This window comes from Chrysemys picta, chromosome 7 (assembly GCF_011386835.1).
Source record: "Chrysemys picta bellii isolate R12L10 chromosome 7, ASM1138683v2, whole genome shotgun sequence".
NCBI lineage: Eukaryota > Metazoa > Chordata > Testudines > Emydidae > Chrysemys > Chrysemys picta.
In genome coordinates this window covers 70,173,124-70,195,258 of record NC_088797.1, presented here as the reverse complement: position 1 = coordinate 70,195,258, position 22,135 = coordinate 70,173,124, and the positions used below count along the sequence as shown (strand labels likewise).

Sequence of the window (22,135 nt, the reverse complement as noted above, 5' to 3'; positions counted from 1 at the left end):
TTCAGAGTTTAGCAGCCCTCCTGAGCGCCCCATGTAAATGTGCACTGCCTCCCACCCCCACAGCCTCTTCGCCTTGGTTTACCCACCATGAGCTACAGTAAGGAAATTGTGTACATACTGGAAGTCTGAACATGAACCTCACCCACTCAGACAACGTGGAGGGGCCTGTAGGATGCAGTGTGGGTTGCTGTGACTCACTTTAATAGACCTCTGTGGCCTGATCAGAGCCAGCGATCACCAAAAGCTTCAGTAAGATGGCTAACGATGGACAGAAACTGAATATCCAGCCAGGCCACTTTAAAGACCTAGCTACAGAGCAATCTGGGTGGTGCTCAATCCCTTTGGGATTTGCCATGATGATAATAATGTGGCCGGATTAGTGTGTGTGTGTGGTGGGGAGGGAAGGCGGGAATTGAGAGGTGAATTCTATCAATAGCCCCTGGCACTTTTCAGAATTCTCCATTAGCTCTGGGACATTGGCTTCTTTTACAGTATTATGGCAGCAAAACTTTATCACACAATGGCTCTCTGGGTAGACTTGGCCACACCATAGCGTGCCTTGTGGAATGGGCATCAGTGGGCTTTGGCCAGCTGTTACAGCACTGGAACAACTCTCTAGTTCATTAGGACAGTAGCTCTTATGTGAGCCATTTTTCCCTGTAAGGCTGGGGCCAGCTCCGTGCACAGAAAGTAAAAAAATGGCTTTGCCCTCCACAGATTTCAATTAACGGGCCGTCCCGAGAGCCACAAGTTATTTCTCCAGTGGGTGCAGTTAGTCCCAGCCCCAGTCTGGACATCCTGCAATTCAGTTTGGCAATGTAGATAGACACAAGGTTCTTCATTCCATGTCATTTGTAGCTACTACCTCAGACTGCTGGCAAATGCTTCTATCCTGCTCCCTTCCAAGCTGCCAAACAGAGAACTGGGGGAGATTGCAGCACCCTGAGGTGCTGGAAAATGGCTACTGTGCCCCATGGGACAGTGCATTATAGTATTTGCCAAAGAAAGCCTAGAACATTAGGTTTAAAGAGGGCCTTTAAACACCCGCTATCCTTGGGGCTGAGAGCGCCTTGAGCTAACTGCCAGGAGTGTCTCAGAACCCCCTTTTTAAAAAGCACAGACAAAAGGGATTGGTGTGGCTGGGCCTATGTGATTGCAGTGATTCAGTTCCATGTGACCACAAACTGAACTGCAGTACTGCTGAACATGCTGCAACCAGGAGTCCCACAGGTGTGCAGAGCCCCAGGGGCTAAAATAGGATGCCAGCAACAAGATTTTGTCTGTCCTTGCAGGCATGAATGAACCAGATTAAAACATAGTAATTTCAGCCACAACCATATTTAAACACGTGTGCTGGAAGTATTTTGTAATTCAGGTTCTAGGAATCGTTCCCCACCAGACTCAGCATAGCACTTTCTCCCCCTTAGGGATTGTACATCCAGGCCTCATTTCAAACTTCAGCCCTTTTTTGCTGCTGTCACCTTAAAAAAAGTTTAATTAAAGGGTTTTGGGGTGGGAGGGTAGTTACGGTTGGTAGCTTATTAAAATGGGTTTTATTTATAGTTGGTAGCTTATTAAAATAGCTTAAAGACATTTATTCAAATGTCACATCACACACACCCCAAAAACAACAAAACAACCATCTGGGCAGAGACAAGCCTTATCAAATGTGAATGTGACAAGGCTTGTAATGGAAACTGGCTGTGCAAATATTAATTGAGCCTGAACGCTCCTAGCTGGCAGATGATATATAAATGAGCAAATGAGATTGACTCACTTGCCACACAAATCAGTAGCAGAGCCAAGACTCCAACCCAGGAGTCGTACAGTTTCTTGTGCTAACCACTGGGCCTCATCCTTTGCTCTGTGTACCTGGTGGTAGAATTTAGCAGACATGTTCATTTACAGCATAGCTAATTTACTAAGTGCATTTTGGAATAGGCGGCCATACAATTACTGTTACTCTCTCTGTAACATTCATCTCCCTTTAATAGAAATAGAAACATATGTCTGCTCACCAGTGGCACTTCTGCTCTCAATTAAAGCTAGCCCCAAATGGGGTGGTTGTGGGTTTTTTGTTAAATGTCTGTCTGACACATTGCTTTCTTCTCACAACTCATTTTAAAAAGAGGTTCTTTAAAAAGGAATAGCCTAGACAGCAAGAAAGCCATTCAAGGAGGCACAATGCCATTAGTATGGGAAAGTGAACTATTTATGTAACCCAGAGGTGGGCTTCTTTGGTGGTTAACTGTTGGAAGGAGCAATTAAGTCCCTTTTCAAGAAATAAGAAGTCTTTGCTGGCAGGCAGAACGCCCTTTCAGATAAATTTGAGATCCAAAGCACTGCTAGGAAGGCTAGACAGCCTGGGTCTTTGTACACAGCTCCCCTTGCTCTCTCCCAACCCAGGACTAGCCTTCTATAAACATGGGCAGCATACTTGCCTTGGTGCCCAATGGCACTCTCACTCATGTCAACAAGTTACCCTTGTTCAGATCACAAGCAAGCATATTGTTTCCTCCTGCATATCATCAATGTAAAAAACCCAGGTGATGGGGCCTGGAAAGGAGCCAATGAAATTATCTCTTGAAGTGCAAACGTGGAATCATGTTTACTGCTGAGGAACTGCATGTTATTTTAATTCATTGATCCAGATTTGCTGCTTTCACTGACAAGATCTGAAATGACTATAATTTTTGATCCAGGTTACACTTAAATCAAGACTGGCTACTGATGTGTATAACACTTATGTCATCACCTCATCCCCTCTGGAGGACAGGAGTTAAAACCTTACCCCATGTGCCTGGAGACACTTCCTCCCCATAACATAGACCTCTGAAAACCAGAAATCCGAGGGGAAGATTCCACCACTCCCTGTCCCACAAGGTGGGAACTAGGTGCATGTGCAGGAGGAATGTTTGGGGAGGAGGGGCCAGTCACCATTTTGGTTTGCCTGGCAAAGAGCACTTGGAGGCCTGGTTGTGGTAAGAAGGCCATTAATAAGCTGCAGTTTCAAGGAAAAGTTGCCAACACAAACTTTCAAATCCAGCAATCAGGTTTGATTTTAAAGGCTATCTTGCCAACAAGAAGGGCCAGAAACCTTTGGTTTGGCTGCTTGGGGTGAAAGCTGAGAGTAGCACTTATTTCTAAATGGTTTAATCAGGGCCTAGAGTCTTCTTCCATAGAATATAAGCAATGTCCATCTAAGTGAATGAGAGTCAGTCCTATCCGGCGCCAAGAGAAGACTACTCCTGAAAGATAGGCTTGGTCAGGAGTGGAGCTACTGGAGTTTAAAAGATTCCAAGTTTAATAGTGAATGGCTCTAAAGTTAACCACCTGGCTTTTCTAAGAACATGTACAGACCCTAGTTATCATGTGACAAAATTCACTCAGGTGAGGACAGACAGTCTAGGCCCTCTGCTGCATTTATCTTCAGAGGATTGCTGAGTGGTGCAATGGGTCTGTTACTTGTAAAGCATATCCTGCATCTCCAGTGTGCTGTGAATGGGGTCTTTGTGCTAAGTCAACATGGAGGGTGGCACTGCAGGTGAGGCCATTTACCCAGATTCAGTGGCCCAATCACTTTGTGCAAATGGTAGAAGAGTCCCCTATGTCCATTCCATAGGCCCGAGAAGCAGCCCGGGCCCAGCTCTGTGTTTGGGGATGAGGTTAGATGTCCCATCCCCACCATAGTTCACTCACAAGGCTTCTGCAAATGGGCTTTAGGTGGATGAAGCAAATTTCATGTCACCATTGAGGACACCTGAGTAAAACCAGCCTTGAATTCCTGATCCAAGTGGGGTTTGAAACTAACAAACTGTTCTAGTACTAACAACACATCAGAGGGTGAATAATCTTTCACTACTAAGATGACATGTTGTGATTTTAACTTAACAAAACAAAAAAAGGAAATATTACTCTGATGGAATGTTTGCTTGTTTTTACAATTTGTGGAACTAACAAATTTTAATATGTTTTAACCGAAGTTCTTGTAGGGTACTTAAAACAATGCATACTAAATATACTCCTTTAAATGAGAATTTAATGTGTTAGACATTGCCTTGACAATCCCATTGTATTTCAGAATACAAAAAACAACTGGTTGCACAGACAGTTTATTATCCTCTCCTGTTGCGTACATTGATTTAAGTATTCAGAATGACTTTTACCTATGTACATATTTCATCTTAGCTTTAAAAGCCAACTGACTTGCAGTGAAAAAGCACTGTAGTAGCATGGAAATCAACTCTGGTAATCATTTCATTAACAGATAAGGAAAACTACCAGGATAGAAGAACTATAAGAAACATGTTAATTATTCATAGCCAATACAACAAGATAAAACCACACCAATGTTATGTGTGACATACATTCAATAACTTGTAGACACTTGCAGACAACACTTAGACAATTTTATTTTACTTGCAGCCTTCTTCTGGAAGGCTGAGCGTCTGCAATGCCTATTGACTTCCACTGGAGTTATGGGTGCTCAGCACCCCTGAAAATCAGGCCCAGGGTGTCTCAGGCTTGGTCTACACTACCCCCCTAATTCGAACTAAGGTACGCAACTTCAGCTACGTGAATAACGTAGCTGAAGTCGAAGTACCTTAGTTCGAACTTACCTTGGTCCACACTCGGCAGGCAGGCTCCCCCGTCGACTCCGCGGTACTCCTCTCGCCGAGCTGGAGTACCGCAGTCGACGGCGAGCACTTCCGGGTTCGACTTATCGCGTCCAGACTAGACGCGATAAGTCGAACCCAGAAGTTCGATTGCCAGCCGCCGAACTAGCGGGTAAGTGTAGCCAAGGCCTCAGGTTGGCCATCCAAGCATTCAGACACACAGAATCAGTGGTTGCTACTGAAAATTTTGGTTGTAGGGTCAAATTCTCTGCTCAGATATATACATGCAACTTCCACTGAAATCGAGAGGACTTTTGCCAGACTTGTTGAGGTGAAGTTAGGCTCTTATTTATGTTTTACATCCCATGAGCCAAATTCTAGATGTGCACAAACTCTTCAGCTCCCAAGGGAAGTCATATGGGGGCATCTCCAAGGACAGAAACAGGCTTAATGGCTGTCTCTTTAAATGGTTTGAAGTCTTGTGACCAGGGAATATGGAGCTGTAGTTGATAGTTTGTGATTTACAGGATGATGAAAGTGTGTAAGCACTCTGTTGCCATGTATGTATTTCTACAGCCAGCAAAAAGACAGGAACACTCTGGGGTATGTCAGTAATTTTTAGTTTTCATGTGCAAATAAATATGGTTCTAGAAAAATAACAAAACACTGAACTTTCATGTCAAACTCCAGGGGTGAGATCCTCACACCTAGTCCCACTCTTTTAGACTGGATAAAAGAGCCAAAGAAACATAAAGGAGCCCTAAAAGTCCTATATTCCCCAGCACAGACACTGCAAAAACAGCTCTACGTCCGCTCTCCAAGGACCACCTCACCAGCCCTAGAATAGAGCACTTACAGCGGGGCAGGGCTGGAGGGCAGGGCAGTACAGTAGTCCATAGGGCATCCCTGATTAGGCTGCTGTAACTTACACAGGTCCCAAAGCTGTCAATTATGCTGTCAGTTTCCAGCTCACAGACTAGCCCACAATCATGAGGGGGCAGAGGTAGCGATAAGTCACCAGAGCCTTCTCCCCCCAAGCTGTGAGTTCCGTGCTGCGCCTCTTAGAGACACAGCACAGAATTTTACACCCATAACAGTGTGAGAGGTAAGTGTATGGGCAAGCACAGTGCTCTTCAAACAACTAGAGGGGGATAAAAATTTCAGGTTAGGCGATCCATATTTTAATTGTAATATAGAAATGTATACGGTCATTACAGGGCTTCTATTACTCCCTTCTTCTTCAGCCCCTACAAACAAAATTGGACTTATAGTGTATAAGTCCTGGGCATCTAAATAGGGGGCAATGCCCAGTGACTTCAGGGGGCTTTGGATTAGGCCCTAATACTGCACATAAACACAAAATGTCCATTTAACCTATTTAAGCCCTAACTGGAGCAGCTGGAGGCACTTATGCCCCCATTGTAATATTGGGATAATTCTATTTAATTTTAACCAATGGAATGATTTTGGTTGAAGCCATTATAGGTCAGCTTGACTTGAAATTCATCCAACTACAGAGGCAACTGGAATACCTAGGCTCAGTAATAGACTCCAGCTTTCTCTAACTAAAGTCTCTCCTCATCTCATGGTGCTAATTTATTAATAGCTCTCTGGTGATGGTTATGTAACAATTGGTAATCAGGGACATTCAGTTCAATGTGTTCCTTCTTAATTGCATTAGTGATTTGCTTAAGACTTATGCTTCCTCTTCTCCTGGAGCAGCCTTTGCTTATATATAAGAGAGCTAGTTAATAACTCTTAATGTTATACTTAATCTGTCACGTGAGCTGGATAGATTCTGTTTTGAGCAGATTAAGATGATCATTTGACTTCTAAGCACAAAATTCAAGTGCAGAGGTTATGGAGGGGGAATATACTCTCCTTAGTAAGGTGAAATAAACATTTTATATATTGTTTGTTGTGGTAAATTCCCATAGGATCAAAGAAACCCTTTGTTCCTGTTTGATGCACATTAATCACTGGTCTAATCACATTAAAGCAGCCTTTTATGATCACAACATTTTTAGGAGCCACATCCATATAAACATGATCATCTTCCCCTAGGAAAAATGCAAACTGTTGTTTTCCCTTTCAACAAAGTCTCTTTAATGTGTGTCATTAGCCTTCCCCCTTCCTCCCCCTGCCCATGAAAGTGAAGGTATTTTATGCAGACATAAATTCACCTGTACAACTGCCAAGGCAGACTCAGTAGATGAAGTGCTGCCTCTGGCTTGGAAAACATAAAATGAGCATAGTAGTAACATGTGAAAAGCCAGCAGAAGGAGGGTGCATTACTTACTAAAGCAGTGGGCATCAAAATCTGAAGAGTGATGAGAGAGCTGCATTATGAACTAAAGAAAAATGTCCTCTTGCTATTTACTTATTGAACACCACAGGATTCTACATACCAGTCAAAATCCAAACAGCCACTTGATAACTTAGTAATGAATTCCAACACAAGCAGAGGCTATCAAGCTTTCCTGAGCTAATCTAATGCTTCAAATTTTACTTGATTTCAAAAGGACCGTCACTTTATTGTGAGCAAATAAATAAATCAATTGATTCTGTAGCTATTTGCTAACTGTTCAGTTTGGAAAGATTTATGCATATTTTGTTATTAGTGTCTCAAGTTTAGCTTTCCATAATGTGGTGGTTAAAGAACCTCAGCATTTTCCATTGTGCTTTGCTCATCACCGTTCTGTCCACATCATTGTTGGGTAGCGTTCCAGGAGAGCATTTCTGAGTTGCGCCGTGTGGATTTTGTCTCTAGTCTCTATAATGCAGGTGACCTGGGAAAAGAATTAGGAACATTCTTGAAAAGATGACAACATTCTCAGACAACAATAGTATTTCCAACTAAACCATAAAATGCATTCATAAAGGCTAGATGATCAATCTAAGTTAAAAGCTTCTGGACCCTGCACTCCCTCTCTTATAGCAATGCTATGCTTTCTCCAGTCCTCAGAAACAGAATGCTGAAGTCCTCCCTTGGTCCCACCTGTCTCCCCAACCCATCTCCCCTTTACATCAAAAATTTTTGACTACAGGCTATTCCACTGGCATTGATTTCCTCTCTTCTGACTCTCTCCTGGATGCCCTATAATATCATTCCGGCCCTTTCCAGTAAACTGCCATGAAATCACCCATTACTACCTTCTGGATGAATCTCTTCTCTGTTCTCATTTCCATGATTTGCCTATCAGCTTGGCTTCTTCCTCGTTCCTCTTCGATACTTACCTCTCTAAATTTCCATGATTCTGTGCTATCATGGCTCCAATGGCTCCTTCACTATCTCCACTGGACACCCCTTCTCCTCTCTCCTGCTTTTGTCAGCATCCTTTAGGGATCTATCCTCAACCCAATATTCTCTCTAGACTACCTTGGGTGACTTCACCTGCTCACATGGTTTACCACCATGTCTCCAGTCCTCCACTCAGTCCTACATCTCTTAGTATCTCTGCTGGACATTCTGCTACTAATTCAAATTAACATGGCTAAACCAAACTCCACATTTTCCCTCCCACTCTCTCCCCCCTTCCACCAGTATATTGACAATTCTCCTATTTTCCTGGTCACCCAAGCTCACAACCTCAGTGTCATTTTCAACTCCCCTCTCACTCATCTTTTCCAGCCACTCACATCCATGCTGTCCCCAGATCCTGTCAATCCTGTACAAGCATCCTAAAATCTATTATTTCCACTCTAGTTTAATACTGATTTTAATTCCACCTCCCTCTAAACCTTGTGGAAGGCGAGGCTTGGATGGGAAACTGAAATCAAAACCACCGAATATAGTTCATTCTTTTGTGGCACATGCTGTCATGAAGAGCACCAAGTACCTTTTACAATGTACTGTATAGAACTAGCTTGCAAGATGCTGCACAACACTGCACAATTTAACCTAATGGAGAAGTCCTCTCACTGGACTCACATAGCAGTTTAGGGGAAAAATACACTCTGCTACTCCAGAAGAGATGTGGATAACATATGTTACATTTTGGATGTGGCCATTTTTAGAGGAACTCCAGGGGTTTATTGATTACTCTCAGTCACCAGTGACTATGCAAAAAGTATGGCTGATGAGTAGGACTCTCCATTATGCAGTTTATATTACAGCTATAAGGAATAGATACTTTCAAGGAAGCAGACTAAAAACATTATCTTTCAGCCTATCATCTCAAAAATACTCAGTGAAATTCTGAAAATCAGACCCTTGAGAATTTCATACTTCCCCAGCATAAAGTTTAAAATAAAAATAAACACTGAAAAAGCCATTTGAATGGTGAGACACCACAAAACCCAGCTACAGTCTGTGCCAAGTAGCCCTGAGCTCATTTTTATTGATTATGGTTTCCCACTAGCCAACATGCTCTAGGCAGGGCCGGCTCCAGGCACCAGCCGAGCAAGCTGGTGCTTGGGGTGGCAGATTGAACGAGGTGGCATTCCACCCAATCCTAGTGCAGCACGGACGCTTTTTTTTTTTTTTGTTCCACTCTGGCCGCCCTGTAGGGGGTGGCGGTGTGGAGGACGGGAGCGCCCTGCAGCAAGCCCGGCAGGGCAGTCCTCGTCCTTCCCTCCCCGCCGACCAGAGCGGAGCCCTCCCGGCAGGCAGCAGGGTGCGGTGGGAGGGGCCGCGTGGCAGCGCCCCATTGTAGCCCCGGCTGCCCCCCTTCTCTCTCTCTCTCCCCCCTGCTCCCTCCCCCCCCCAATCCGCGCTCCGGCCGCGCCGCAGGTTTTTTTTTTTTTGCTTTGCCGTTCTGGCCGCCCCATTTTTTTTTTTTTTTTTTTTTTGGCTTGGGGCGGCCAAAAAGCCAGAGCCGGCCCTGGCTCTAGGAATTATTTTGGAGAAGTTCTGTGGCCTGTCAGACTAGATGATCACAATGGTCCCTCTGGCCATGGAATCTATGAAAAGCCATGAAATGAAGCATGATTTATTACCCACAACTATGCGCCTCAGTCTGAAGATGGCTTTATTATTTTTCCCCTTTAGAACATACAACAGGCCTACAAGTAACTGGAGATGTAGGGATTTTTTAGAGCAGTGTTTCTCAAACTGGGGTCCATGAACCTCTGGGGGTCCGTGAGGACACTCCAGGGGGTCCACAGGCTCCACTGATCAACTCCTCCCCATCCCTCCCAACACCTGCTGCATGATGGGGAGCAACAGCTGACTTAAGATTTTGCTGCCAGAAAAACAGAGAGAGACTGATTGGCAAAGTAGCATCTATAGTCTATCATTATTATTAGTTTCCATGTTTGGCTGAATTAATTCCCGTGAATGTTGGATGGACAGAAAACTAAACAGCACTCAGGACACTATGAAGAAGTGCTGCTAGAACCCTCTGTGCTAAACTGCCATCAGTATAGACCTTCTACTCCTGGTGCTCTGATGAGTTTGCCAGTCCTGTTAGTTTGTGTTGTGGTTTTTGTGAGAAGGACAAGTGTTCACTAGGAACCAGAAGAGCCCAAACTTTTTTTTTTCTTCCTGGAGCCAAGCAGGATTCTGATCATCCATATGCTGACAAGCTATGGATCTGTAGCAAAGCCTTGAGTAGTCCGGTAGTAAAAATTACATTTTCCTTCAGCTTTGTATCACTTTGATGTTGTTTACTCGCTGCCTTTTTGCTCCAGTACATGGTGTATGAGACTCATGACATATCTATTTGGGAGAAATATGCACCTAGACTAGAGGAGTATTACAGATGTGCATGGAATAGATTTCACTCTCAGTAGTGTCTTCTGTATCATAAAAGTTTAACGATAACATTGTTTACTTGGGTAAGTGGGATCATGCACAGCCTGTTAATTACAGCCACATTTTATAAGTACATAAATCCAATGTCAATTGAAGGAGAATGGGCTGGTGGGGACATTTGTGCCCCTAGTTAGTGGAATTCACCACATGCATTGGATATTGTTAAGCCATCCCTGCCAAGGTCTACTCTTGTACCTGTCCGTTATCTTCTTCCCAAGGGGAGAATTGTGTGTGCAGGGCAGTGCTTTGGCTTGGAAGGGTTTTCTTTTATACACGCATGCTGCTCTGTGTTTGTATTGGAGAAGGCAGGTTAGAGAAATGCACTTAGAGTGGAATGTGGGGAGGTTCATGATGGTCCTTAGTTCCTGCGGGAGTTTGTTCCATAGTCTTGGACCAGCTCCTCAGAAAGTCTGTTTCCCACACAGATGAGCTTTACCCTTATGGCAGATTTCATTGTGGCCAAGAAGCCAAGTTGTTGACCACACTCCATCTCAGAACTTTAGGCTGTTTTTTAATATGCTGAGCCCTGGCCATCCAACATCTTGATGGTAAAGAACAAGATCTTGAGCTTGACTCAATCATATTCTCTCTTTAAGACCCCCCCCCCAACTCCTCTCACCCTTCAGCACATGCTTAGACTTACTGGCAAACTGTTTATCCCCACCACTGTAAATCACTCCCTCTGAACACTGACCCCCTTCTTTGCCCTGACTGATCCATGAAGCAAGCTACTGAGGGAGAGCCACAGCTCTCTAAAGTTCTTCACACGCTGACTGACTTTCAGTTATGCCAAAGAAGAGAGTCTGCTCCCTGGTTGCTAGGAGATTGGAGAGGAGGAGGAGGAAGCAGCAACTCACCCAAGAAACTGCTCGATGTTGGATACTGGGGGAATAGTTGGGAGGAGAGAAACTCAGGACCAAATTGCAATGCTTACCCAAACTGAATAGTAGCTTGTGCCATAAATAGTCCATTGACTTCCACAGGACTACTCTTGGTAGACAGCAGTATTCAGCCTAAGGGGATCAGAATCTAGCCCTCAGTGAGTTAGACTGATTTAGAAAAGGGAGCAGCTGTGAAAAGCTACCACCAGCTGATTAGGGAAGCAGTACTTCACCCTCTGACTAGGAGATATCTTCCAAAGCTCAGACACACCCTCCCCTGCATCTATAAGCCCACAGTGATGCAGGCCCATTTCTCTCCTGGGTCTGACCCAGACTTTAGCTTGCTATTGCTGATTGTCCATCTTTCTTCAATGTCAACACAAGCAGGAAGGGATTGCTAGATTTTTTAAATGATTTTGTAAGAGTATATTTTTATATACTTAGAGCCTGTAAGATGTTCCCAAACTGCATCTAGTGTGAAGCAGGTCATGCCAGTACGTTAGCACCCAAAGAGATCAAACACATTCCTTTGGAAACTGGGTGGATATTTGCCTCATTTAATCATTTCAACAGCTCACCCCACCATATCAAAAATGGAGCAATCAAAACAGCTGGAGGAAGCATGTTAATGGTTTTCACTCCTTGATGTTACTACTTCAATTTTGCTGCCTAGCACAATCGGGAGGCTTTAAGATTTTGCATTTTTCTTACTGTAGTTCTACGTTGGCACTGACCACTCTCTTCTGCTCCAGATCTCCTTTCTCAAGGTGCCACTGAATTGTACAGACCCACAGAGACACACTTTACTGTCCAATGTGGAACCTAGGCTAGGAACAGTGGGGAAAACATTCCCTTCTCCCTCTCTGAGTCCCAAAGTGGTCACCTGGACCCAGCTCCTCAAAGGCATTTAGGCACCTAACTCCCACTGAAAAAATCAAACTCCCTCTCTGAAATACCCCAGAAGGGAGAGGGACTAGGATTCTCAGCCCTCAGAAGAGATCTGTGGCCTTTGTGCACAGAAGGGAAGGAATGGCAGAGAGGGGAGAGTCTGGGGAAGGGGATAGTCTTTCAAGGTCTAGAACCCATATTTGCAACCAAACTCACAAAAAATGGCTCACTACCATCCTCTATAAACAAATTCTGCAGGGTGTAAACATGAGGTGCACATAAAAACAAATCCTTCGGGGAATTGCCCGTTCCTAGTTGTTTCTAACCTGCCAAGGACTATTAACAGGTGAAAAATCTTGTCTTTCAAAACTACCAACTTCAACATGACCTGGCTCCTGGTGACACTGCTATTGCTGCCAGACCAGTGATCTGTAATCTACTGCAAGACAAAAATCTCACACTAGTAAAGACCGTCTAAATCAGAGGTGCAAAACAGAAGATCTCCAGAAGATACTCTTGCACATTCTAAAAAACACAAGCAGCCAATCCCATTGCATAGATCACGTCGTTAAGTAATTGCTGAACCTCATGAAGCCACATCATCATCATCAGCGAAAGAGTAAGGAGATTTGTTTTCCCCCTTTTCAATCCTGCTTATTTTCTTCAGCACAAAAGTTCCTGCAGAGATTTTTCCAAAAGCAGAATGTGCAGTTGAACACACAGCTTTTTTTTTTTAAGCCATCACCACACAACAACTGGCTAACAACAAAGATCTTTCCACAGATATACCCCAAATCAGTCAACCCTAGTACATCAAGGCATCCCACCAGTGAGTAAAGTCACTCCATCATCATGATAAACAGTGAGTAAAAGCCAAGTTTCTCTTACTTGGAAATGAAACAGTAAATCCTGGGCAAGATTATGCACTGGAATGATTTAACTCTCTGAATGAGCCACTACATTCATTGTTAACTCCATAGTTCAGGCAGAGAATCCCACATCTGTATTTACAATAGTGAGTATGTATTTCAGTGCTTGTCTATGCAGGGACGCTCTGGAAAGTTAGTGTGATTTAACAAAAGGTGTGTATTTAAAGTGGATTAGTTAAACTGCATTAAACCCCTGTGTGGATACTCATTCAGACCTAAAGTGGCCTAATTCAATTTAGCTTAATTCACTTCCAATTTCACAGTACTCACATTGAAAAAAGTTAAATCCTTGTGGGATTGGGGATTTAAGCATATGTTTAGAGTGCTTTGCTGAAGTAGGAGCAACACAGGAAGAAAAGAAATACAAAGTATGTGCAATGTGGGTGAATTAAAGTTGCTATGAAAACCTAACTTTTACTTTTTGACTTCTGAGAATTCAGGAAAAAAATCCAGAACTACTAAATTTGAGGATTAACTTTAATGCATTGGATAAAAAAACAACCTCAAAACATTTTGGGATATTTTGGTCTGGATCCCAACTTTGCAGCTCAGGTTGATCTCTAATTGTATCACAAAGGTGTTCCAGCCCCTTCCAGTACTGTTAAAAATCATCATCAGGATCATTCAGTTTGTGAAACACTTCAACCTTTAGATTAGATAGCCATCCAAATCCTGTTGCAGTACAACTGAGAGTCTACTGGAACGGAAAGCCTATGAAAATAGATCATGTTTAAAAGCAGACATGAGCAATGGCACACTTTTTTTGGTCAGAGAGTATATTTGGTTTCAATATTCTGATGCACTAGCCCCATAGAAAATATTGCAATAGACACGAAAACTCTTGTAGCATTCTCTGCCAAGAAACTAGGAAAGATGATCTAGTACAACTTATTTGGCAACATAAATAAGTGGTAAGCACTATTTCATGAAAAGCTAATTGAGAAACCTCGAGTTCCAAGGGCAGCAAAATCCAGCTTTCAGTTTAAAAAATATAAAAGATAAAACTAGGAGGGGCTTTAAAGATGACTCCATATTGTCCAGTTGAAGAGTAAAAAATTTCAAAAGTACCTAAGGCTCCTAGAGCTCAGATCATCAAACATATCCCATTGATTTCAGCTACATCATTCAATTGTGTGCGACAGTGAATAATGATTGAGGCAAGGAATGAGTAAGAATGACGCTACAGCCTGGTGGTGAGAGGACTCATCTAGGATGTGGAATACCTACGGTCGAGTCCCTGCTCCAATAACTCTTTATTTATACAGAGTGGAATAGCTTCAACAGGAGAGATTGAGACTATCCCATAGCCACGTGGCTAGGGCGCTTTCCCGCTATGTAGGAGACTCCTTTTCAAAACTCTTCTTCCCATCAAGCAAAGGGGAAAAACTGAACCCCCGTCTCCCACATCCCCTATAACCACTAGGTTAAAAAATAATAATGAGGCCAGTGGCACCATCACCACCACATTCTCTGGCCATTTTGTGCCCTTTAAAAATACCCAGAACAAAACCTTCAGGTCAAATTAAAAGTTTGACTGGAAACGGATTTTTTTTCAATGGGCCAACATTTTTCACCATTTTTGGTTTGTCTAGAACAGACTCTTTCATTGATTTATTTTTCAGAACTTCCAGCAAGCCAAAACCAGAAAAATTAGTGCAGAACTGAGGTCCCACCTCTAATCAAAGATTCCATAACACTTGGCCTAAGAATAGCAGTGTTAGCCATAGAGGGGGTCTTGGGTAGTTACACTCAATCTACACAGATTCCTCCTGAAAGTTCAGCTGGATGCTCTTGTTCATCACTTCCAGTCCAGAGATGTTATATCCAACGTAGCGCTGCAGTACCAATAGCTGCAGTATTTCACCCAGAACTGTCTGCATTTCAATGATAGGAGAAGCTACTCATGGATTATTTATATGCCTAAGAACGCAGTGATTAAGTTGTCCTATAACACAGAGTACTGCTGATTATCTAACATCCTGCTTCCAAAGTCTGTATTTTCTGCAGGGTGGCATTACAATGCCTTATCAACCCACATGATTATGTGAAGATATATGAAGGCAGAAGAGTCCTAACTTCTCTATAATTACCATTACAACCAAGTTTGTGAGAGGCCAGCATTGCTGAAGTGACACACTGCATTTCCCCCCCTTACCTTAATAGTAAAGAGATCAGATATCACAAACATGTGTTCTTGTTTGATGTCCAACACCCTAGAACAAACCAAGCATAAATTAAAGAGCAGGGCAAATCCTTGTCATTGTCAAATGCTTTCTGTAAGTGTTTGAGCAATAAACAAATTCATGCAGGTGTCGTCGGAGGAAAGAAGGGTGATATACTTCAAACCGTATTCATATGCTGAAATAAATATGGGGTCATAGCAGAGGCTGTTCACATCCCTAAAATGCTTTTAGTCCCATAGCTACTGGCCCTTCATGACATCTGCTGCACCACTGTCATCCTATTACCATTCCATTTAAATCAATGGATTGTTAGCACATATCTGGGAAATTTATAGCAGCAATCAAATGGATATGCGTAGTTGAACCAAAGTGCAACAGCTAGATGGGAGCAGCCAGGAACAGAGATAATACACTAAAATTAGACAGCATTGAAAGACCTTGTAGAAGTTTAACCCTGAAGAGTTTTTTCAATTGCATTCTCCATTGCATCTCCCAAGCACTCCCCCTTGGAGTCACTTGGCCTGCAAGTTTTGTTAGCACTTCACCAATAGATATGCCTCTGCTTTTAACAACTATGTATTTTATTTATAGGGTAAAGGGCCAAACTTAGCTTTTGTATGTGTGCACAGGACTTGCAGTTACATCAGAAGGCAGGATTTGCCCTGTACTCTATACTGTTTCATGCTTCTGAGAAGCATTTAATATAGAGATTAAAATGACTAGGAGAGAGACTAGCACAATATGCCTTAGAAAGCAATTCAAATTTGTTTTAATAAAAGTAGAGGCCTCGCAATGACTAGAAGCAATGAAATTCTACATTTCAACATTGATGAGCCACCCAGAGCAGGAGAGTTGTAGACATATTGTGGAGGGCACATACCAATGTTCCGCCTGTGACAGGGAAAGGTTTTCGACAGAGGCTACAACAGCGCTATATACATAGATTCCCTGGGTTACTTTAGTCATTTGTGTAAACCACTGGATTACTCCCTTTGCCTTCAGCTGTCACTTATAAGCATGCAATAGTCTTTAAAAACACTGAGTCCATTGTGCTATTTTCTCAACAGTGTAATACTGGCTATAAATACAGGATTTTGAATTACCTCACTTCCTCCCGAGTCAGTATCTCCAGTAGCTTTGAAAGATTTCCTGGGCAATCCGAGAGAAGGAGGGAAAATTTGCAGACTCTGTTGTCAAGGGTCAGGGCACGATCTATGCACTGTCTCATCAAAGGTAGCTCCAAGTTACCACTGCATATAGTGATTGCCACTCTGAAAGACAAGAGCAAACAGGACTATTTCCTTCTTGTTTATGCAAAGAAATTCCTCTAGAATTGTCATACTAGAGAGTAATGCAGATATGGCTGCATTTCTTTGGTGTGAGAGACGCCATGTACACGCCTTCCAAAGTAGTGCGGGATGCTTCCAGATGAAAGGTATCATGTAAGTGTACATTCATTATATCCCTGCCCTGGAGGGGAGCTCGCTCAGTCTGGAGTTTTTCCACCAGTGACGTTCCACAGGCGCTCCTTTTCCTGCTCCTGTTTAAAGAATGGAGCCCATGCTCCACAGAGTATATGGGAGTAAAAATGTCTGTGCTGTGTCAATATTAGCACTTCCACTGTTACAAGCAGTTGAGCTGCACTGGTGTAAGACCAAGACAGCGAGAGGTGCTGAATATGCTCAGTGGGGATATATTTATTTCAATTTAATTTATATACAATTACACAGAGAAAGACCAAGTGACAAGAATATTATGAGCGTTGCAATGTCAAGCACTCAAAAGTTAGGAAGTGCCAGAATTAAGGTGTTTGTGCAATCTTAATTCAGCCCTTTTAGGTGTATGGATTATGCTACCATCTTTAATTACATGGCCACAGACTATCTTTCTACAAGACCCCTGCCTCATTCAGTGCACAGGATGGACAGTGCTCACTCAGTAAGTAGCGATTCAATATTTTGTTTTCTCCTCATTCAATGTGCAGTCCCCAGCCCCTATTTACTGCACACTATTCAAACCCTTCTCTCAAGGCAGAATTACTAATTTCCTCATGGGAGTTTCTATGGTGCTCATCACTATGGTATCACACATCAAGCAGCAGCTCATAGTTAAATACCAATACCCACATTCATCTTGAAATCCTCTCACTGCTCTTCAAAGGTCATGGAGCTATAGTGTACCCTGAGCATCTATCAGTCCAGAGCTGGGAGGGCATTCCCAGAGCCCCCAGGACCCTTATGAGAACAAACTGTCGGCCACACCCCCTCTATTATATCAGTGCCTCTGTTGACCAGACCTGTAGCAGTGTGTCATAGGGAAAGAGGTGCTCTCTCAGGCTACCTCTACACTATGAGCTAAGGGTGTGATTTCCCTGCTCACATACACATCCTCACATTAGTTCTCATCGAGCTAGCACGAGTATAAATAGCAGTGTGGCCACAGTAGCGTAGGTGGCTGCAGTGGATGCACGGCTGAGCTGGGCTGAGTACGTAATCACCCGTTTGAAGCAGGCTTGTACTAGGCATGGCTCAGCTGTGCCTCCGCTGCCACTACCCCTGCTATTGCACCTACACTGCTATTTATACCTATGCTAGCTCAATGAGAACTGGCACATGTACATCTACACGAGCAGGGGAATCACACACCTACCCCATAGCATAGATGTAGCTTGTGAGGCTCGTCCGGGGCTAGTTAAGGCTTTAGAGGCCTTAATGTTGTTACAGTTTAGAGTTCTGTTTAGTAGAATACTGGGATGATGATTTGTACTGAAGTCGTGCCTAGGAGCCCCAGACACTGTCCAGGGCCTTGTTGTGCTTGGCACTGTTCAAAAAGAGAAGGCCTCTGCTCCAAAGAGCCCTTTGCAATCTAAGGAACAACAAAGAGCACAAGGTAACAACAATGAGACAATACTGGTACTCGTGATAGGCAGTGGTCTCAACACACCAGTTGCCTGACCATTGTCCAGTATTTTCTGTAGGCAATTATGGGACTGAATATCCAGCCTCCCCAGATATCTGTGGGTACCATCAAAATACCAACCGATGTTGTCAAGTAAGATGAATCAATAACTATTAAGCGACCCCCATCTAGCAATCGCAAAGTAGTATTAAGCCCAGCTCAGTGGAACCGCCCCTCTGAGAATCACTGTGAGAGACTTTAGTAACAGTGAAAAAGCCCATTGAACGTTTGGGTGATGCGTTCAAGGTGCTATATAAACATTAAGTCTCATCACAATTCTGCAGACTGACCACAGAGAGGTTAAGAGCCAGATCCTCAATCATATTTAAGCGCCTATCTCTATTGAAATCTAAGTGATTTGTTTGAAGTCACACATTAGTCTATGGCACTGCTAAAGAAGCAGAACCCAGATCTCCTCACTCCCAATTCCAGGCTTCTTCTCTTTCACTACAGTCTCGCTCTGTTTGAGTTTATTGCACTTCATCTTTTCTAGGAGCTACTCCATAACTTAATTGTCAGTATAATTCTCTTGTTGAGCCTACAAAGTGACCAAAACATCAGTTTTGTCCAGAGGAGATCCCACACAATGAAAAAACAAAACTGAAATAACTGAAATAACCCACACACATTATGGGCTACGCCAAGAGCTTGGGCTCAGCCCTGCAAGGTGCTGAACATCCTGACCCGAATCCAAGGCGGCATTTATGCATATGCTCATTTTTAAACACATGCAGAATCCCACTGATTGACGTTGGGGCCAGAGTGCTCAGCATCTTGCAGGATTGAACCCTTTGGATCAATTTGTTTCGCTCCATTGATTGTTACGGACAGAGGTGAAAGTGGGCCGGGCCGGCCTACCGGTAAGAAATGGGCACTGGAATGGGCCCGTAGGCAGCCGACAGCGCTTCAATGTTGCTGCCCCTTTTGCCCCCTTCCCCCTGGGCTGCGGGGGGCGGGGGGGCAAAAAGGGAGTTGCCCCAGGGCCCAGTGATTTAAAAGGGTCCAGGGCTCCCAGCTGCCACCATTGCAGCAGTGGCCAGAGCCCCGGGCCCTTTAAATCGCCGCTGGAGCCCTGGGTGGCACGGGCCCGGCCACGCTGAAGAGGCTGGCTGCGGGAGGCTGACCCCCAGCCCTGCCCTGTCCATCTGAGGCCCTGCCCCTTGTGGGGGCCCGGAGCCAGGCCCCTGTACTGGTAAGACTTTTAAGTTACTTTTGCCCCTGGTTACAGAGGATTTCAGCTGAAGGTCTGGTCCTCTTTCTCTCTCTATTTCAGCAAATTGTTCCTAGTGCAGCGTCCCACTGACAGTAGTGGGTGATTCAACATTCAGAATAAAGGAGAATAAGAGACCCCTTTATGTCTGAGAAGTAGAGTGCGCACACACTCTCTTTCATGTGACTTCCTTGGTAAGCTCTGTGTTTGCAATAGCTAGGTTATAGATGCTGTACCTTTTACTCTTTAACTCTGGCAGCTTCCCAGCAACTAAGGCTGCAAGTCCAATAGCCCCTTCTGCATCCACCGTGGCTCTCTCATACTCCAGCAACCGCAGCATGGAAATTAGAATGTCCTCTTCCCTGAAGACAAAAGGAACAGTATCAAAACTGAACAAATACAGAGTGAATTTAAAAGAATTAATGGGACGAGACAAGATATTTATGTATTAAGGGATTTCTTTGGCCCCCTGGTGGGTTTATTTAGGACTATAGCATTATGGGAAATTGTACTGCTGGGTGTGAAAATAGGTCTTGACTGCACGGTATTTTTTGCAAGAGTAGGGGCTTTAGCCTCAGCATCCAGGCTAAATATCCAGTGGGTTATGTACATCCCACCTACCTAAATTGCCCCTGCTGTTAGCCAGTGGAAAACAACTTATCCAAGTCAGTCCTGCACTGTTGTATAGTATTGCTGTATGCTACTAAAGGGCTGTTCCTACACCATGAAGGTGACCAAATTTAACTAATGGGTGAAGTCCTTACTCACATGTGGTAGCCCTTTTGTTACCCTTGGACCAAACATGTCATTAACGATTGTAAGATAGGGCTTGTTTATAGCATCTGATATTTGGATAAAAGGTACTATGTGTACGTGCGCATTTTGCCATTTTCCCACCAATATTCTCTTTATTGTGTTATTCTTAGTTATTCATGAATTTCATTAACACCTAAATCTTGGCCTTCAGATTGTTAATATTTGCAATTTATGCTATGTTGTTTATATACAAAAGTCACTTGGCATTGTTTCTGTTTGGGTGATTATATAACCCACACAGAATTGTGTATTTTACAGTGGAATATACAATTCAAAAGTCACCTGAGCTTCATGTTCAATTTTTGTCAATATTCACACTGCTAAAGTTGGAGGGCTTAAACGTTCATAGAAAATGAACATAAATGGTTCATGAACATGGCTGAATCTTGATTAGCTTAAACTTCCAGGAATAATTTTCCCCACTATTCATCCAGCTGTCACTAAGAGAACCTGCACTATCTCAAGCTAGATAATGCAAGCATAGTTGCCCTGAAAAAGGCATAGGGGTTGATCCTCAACTGGCCAGTTTACCCCAGTGATGGATCTGGCTTACATTTGTTCCATGGGTTGATCATATATTAGGGTAAATATCACTGCATCAGCGAAACATCAGCTACAAATTCCATACAGTTAGCCACAATGCCTGTTATCTGGAAGAGCCTCCCTTTATTCCCCTGCCTGTCTCTCCCCATTTTAACCTGGAAAAGCACTTCTCTCCTTTGCTTCTGTGTCTAGATACCTCTTTCCCATTTTAAAATATATAACTGCATAAATATTATTTATGACCCTGAAAGTACTTGGGATACAGTTGGTATGAAATACACTATATGAAATAAAGCTGAAGGCCATACAGTCAAATGAATGCCAAAGCAGATGGGAAGATAAATGCTACTTAACATAATGTATTATTGTCACTTAGTTGGAGGTTATCTCCCCATTTAAGAGCTATAGAAAAATCAATAGAAAAAATGTTCCTGACTTCAAAGAGTTCACTCAGGACCTCAGAGCTTGATCCTGCAGTCCCAAGCAGTTGAAACTTTAATTGAAAAATCGATAAACCATGGAATTCAATGGAAGTCAGGATTGATCAGGCCCTCAGGGAGGAGCTTACATAGCCCCTCTCTAATGTACAACAGTATTTCGAATTACAAATACCCATTCAAGTCAACATCATTCACTACATTGTTCTTCTTCACCTACCTCACGGTAACAACCTTGTCTACAAGCTTCCCAGTCAACTGCAAAGAATTGGTACCAAAGCAAGGTCCACTCACATCTGCAGATTTAAGCAACACGTTAAAAGTGAAGCTGGCTATTTAGTGATGTCCAAACATGCCTAGAGCCCTGCGCTCTTCCTTTTTTTTTTTTTTTTTTGAAATAAAATAAACACAGCACATTGCCATTATGCAGTTTTTAAAATATATATATTTTAATTACCTGTTATTTCTGTATCCAAATAAAAGTAGTTTGCCAACATAAGAGACCAAAGACTTTACACTCTAAGGCCCCAGTCCTGCAGTAAGAACCATACAGCTGCACCCCAGCGCCTGCAAAGTCCCATTGACTCCAATGACCCAGTGATTATGTGGTTCTCACTGTGCAACAGCACCTGAATTATATATTATAAATAAATATGAGGAGTTGAAAAGGACATCAAGTTTGTGAGCCATAGTGGCTAAGTGGGGTGGTCAACAAATGAGAGTATAGAGCGGGAGGGATTATTAACAATAAGAAGAAGTTTGGTTTTGGTATCTCTAGTTTAATTAAGTGGCGGAATATCCACAAGTTGATATGACAGCGTGCGTGAGCTGTGAGGGAGAGATTGTTAAGAAGGAAGTAGAGATTTTTCATGCTGACACAGCTGTATTTTCAGAGGTGTTGACCTCTAACTCTCATTGA

At 43.2% G+C, this 22,135-nt stretch overlaps 1 protein-coding gene across 5 annotated transcripts in view; it reads right to left on the bottom strand.

Moving 5' to 3' along the window:
* Positions 1 to 4,021: 4,021 nt before the first annotated feature.
* The window catches only part of LOC101939460 (L-threonine ammonia-lyase-like), a 57,613-nt gene continuing 39,499 nt past the window's right edge, over positions 4,022 to 22,135 (bottom strand). For 4 of the 5 annotated variants that reach the window (XM_065553392.1, XM_065553389.1, XM_065553390.1 and 1 more), the window contains exons 7-12: positions 21,437 to 21,512; positions 19,657 to 19,782; positions 16,356 to 16,523; positions 15,225 to 15,282; positions 4,806 to 7,405; positions 4,022 to 4,517 (exon numbers count right to left, since the gene is read on the bottom strand). In XM_065553392.1, the coding sequence (XP_065409464.1) occupies positions 7,307 to 7,405; positions 15,225 to 15,282; positions 16,356 to 16,523; positions 19,657 to 19,782; positions 21,437 to 21,512 (527 nt within the window). In that variant the 3' untranslated portion in view covers positions 4,022 to 4,517; positions 4,806 to 7,306. Of the gene's footprint in view, positions 4,518 to 4,805; positions 7,406 to 15,224; positions 15,283 to 16,355; positions 16,524 to 19,656; positions 19,783 to 21,436; positions 21,513 to 22,135 lie in introns of those variants that run through there. The other variant, XM_042856158.2, reaches the window with a different exon arrangement.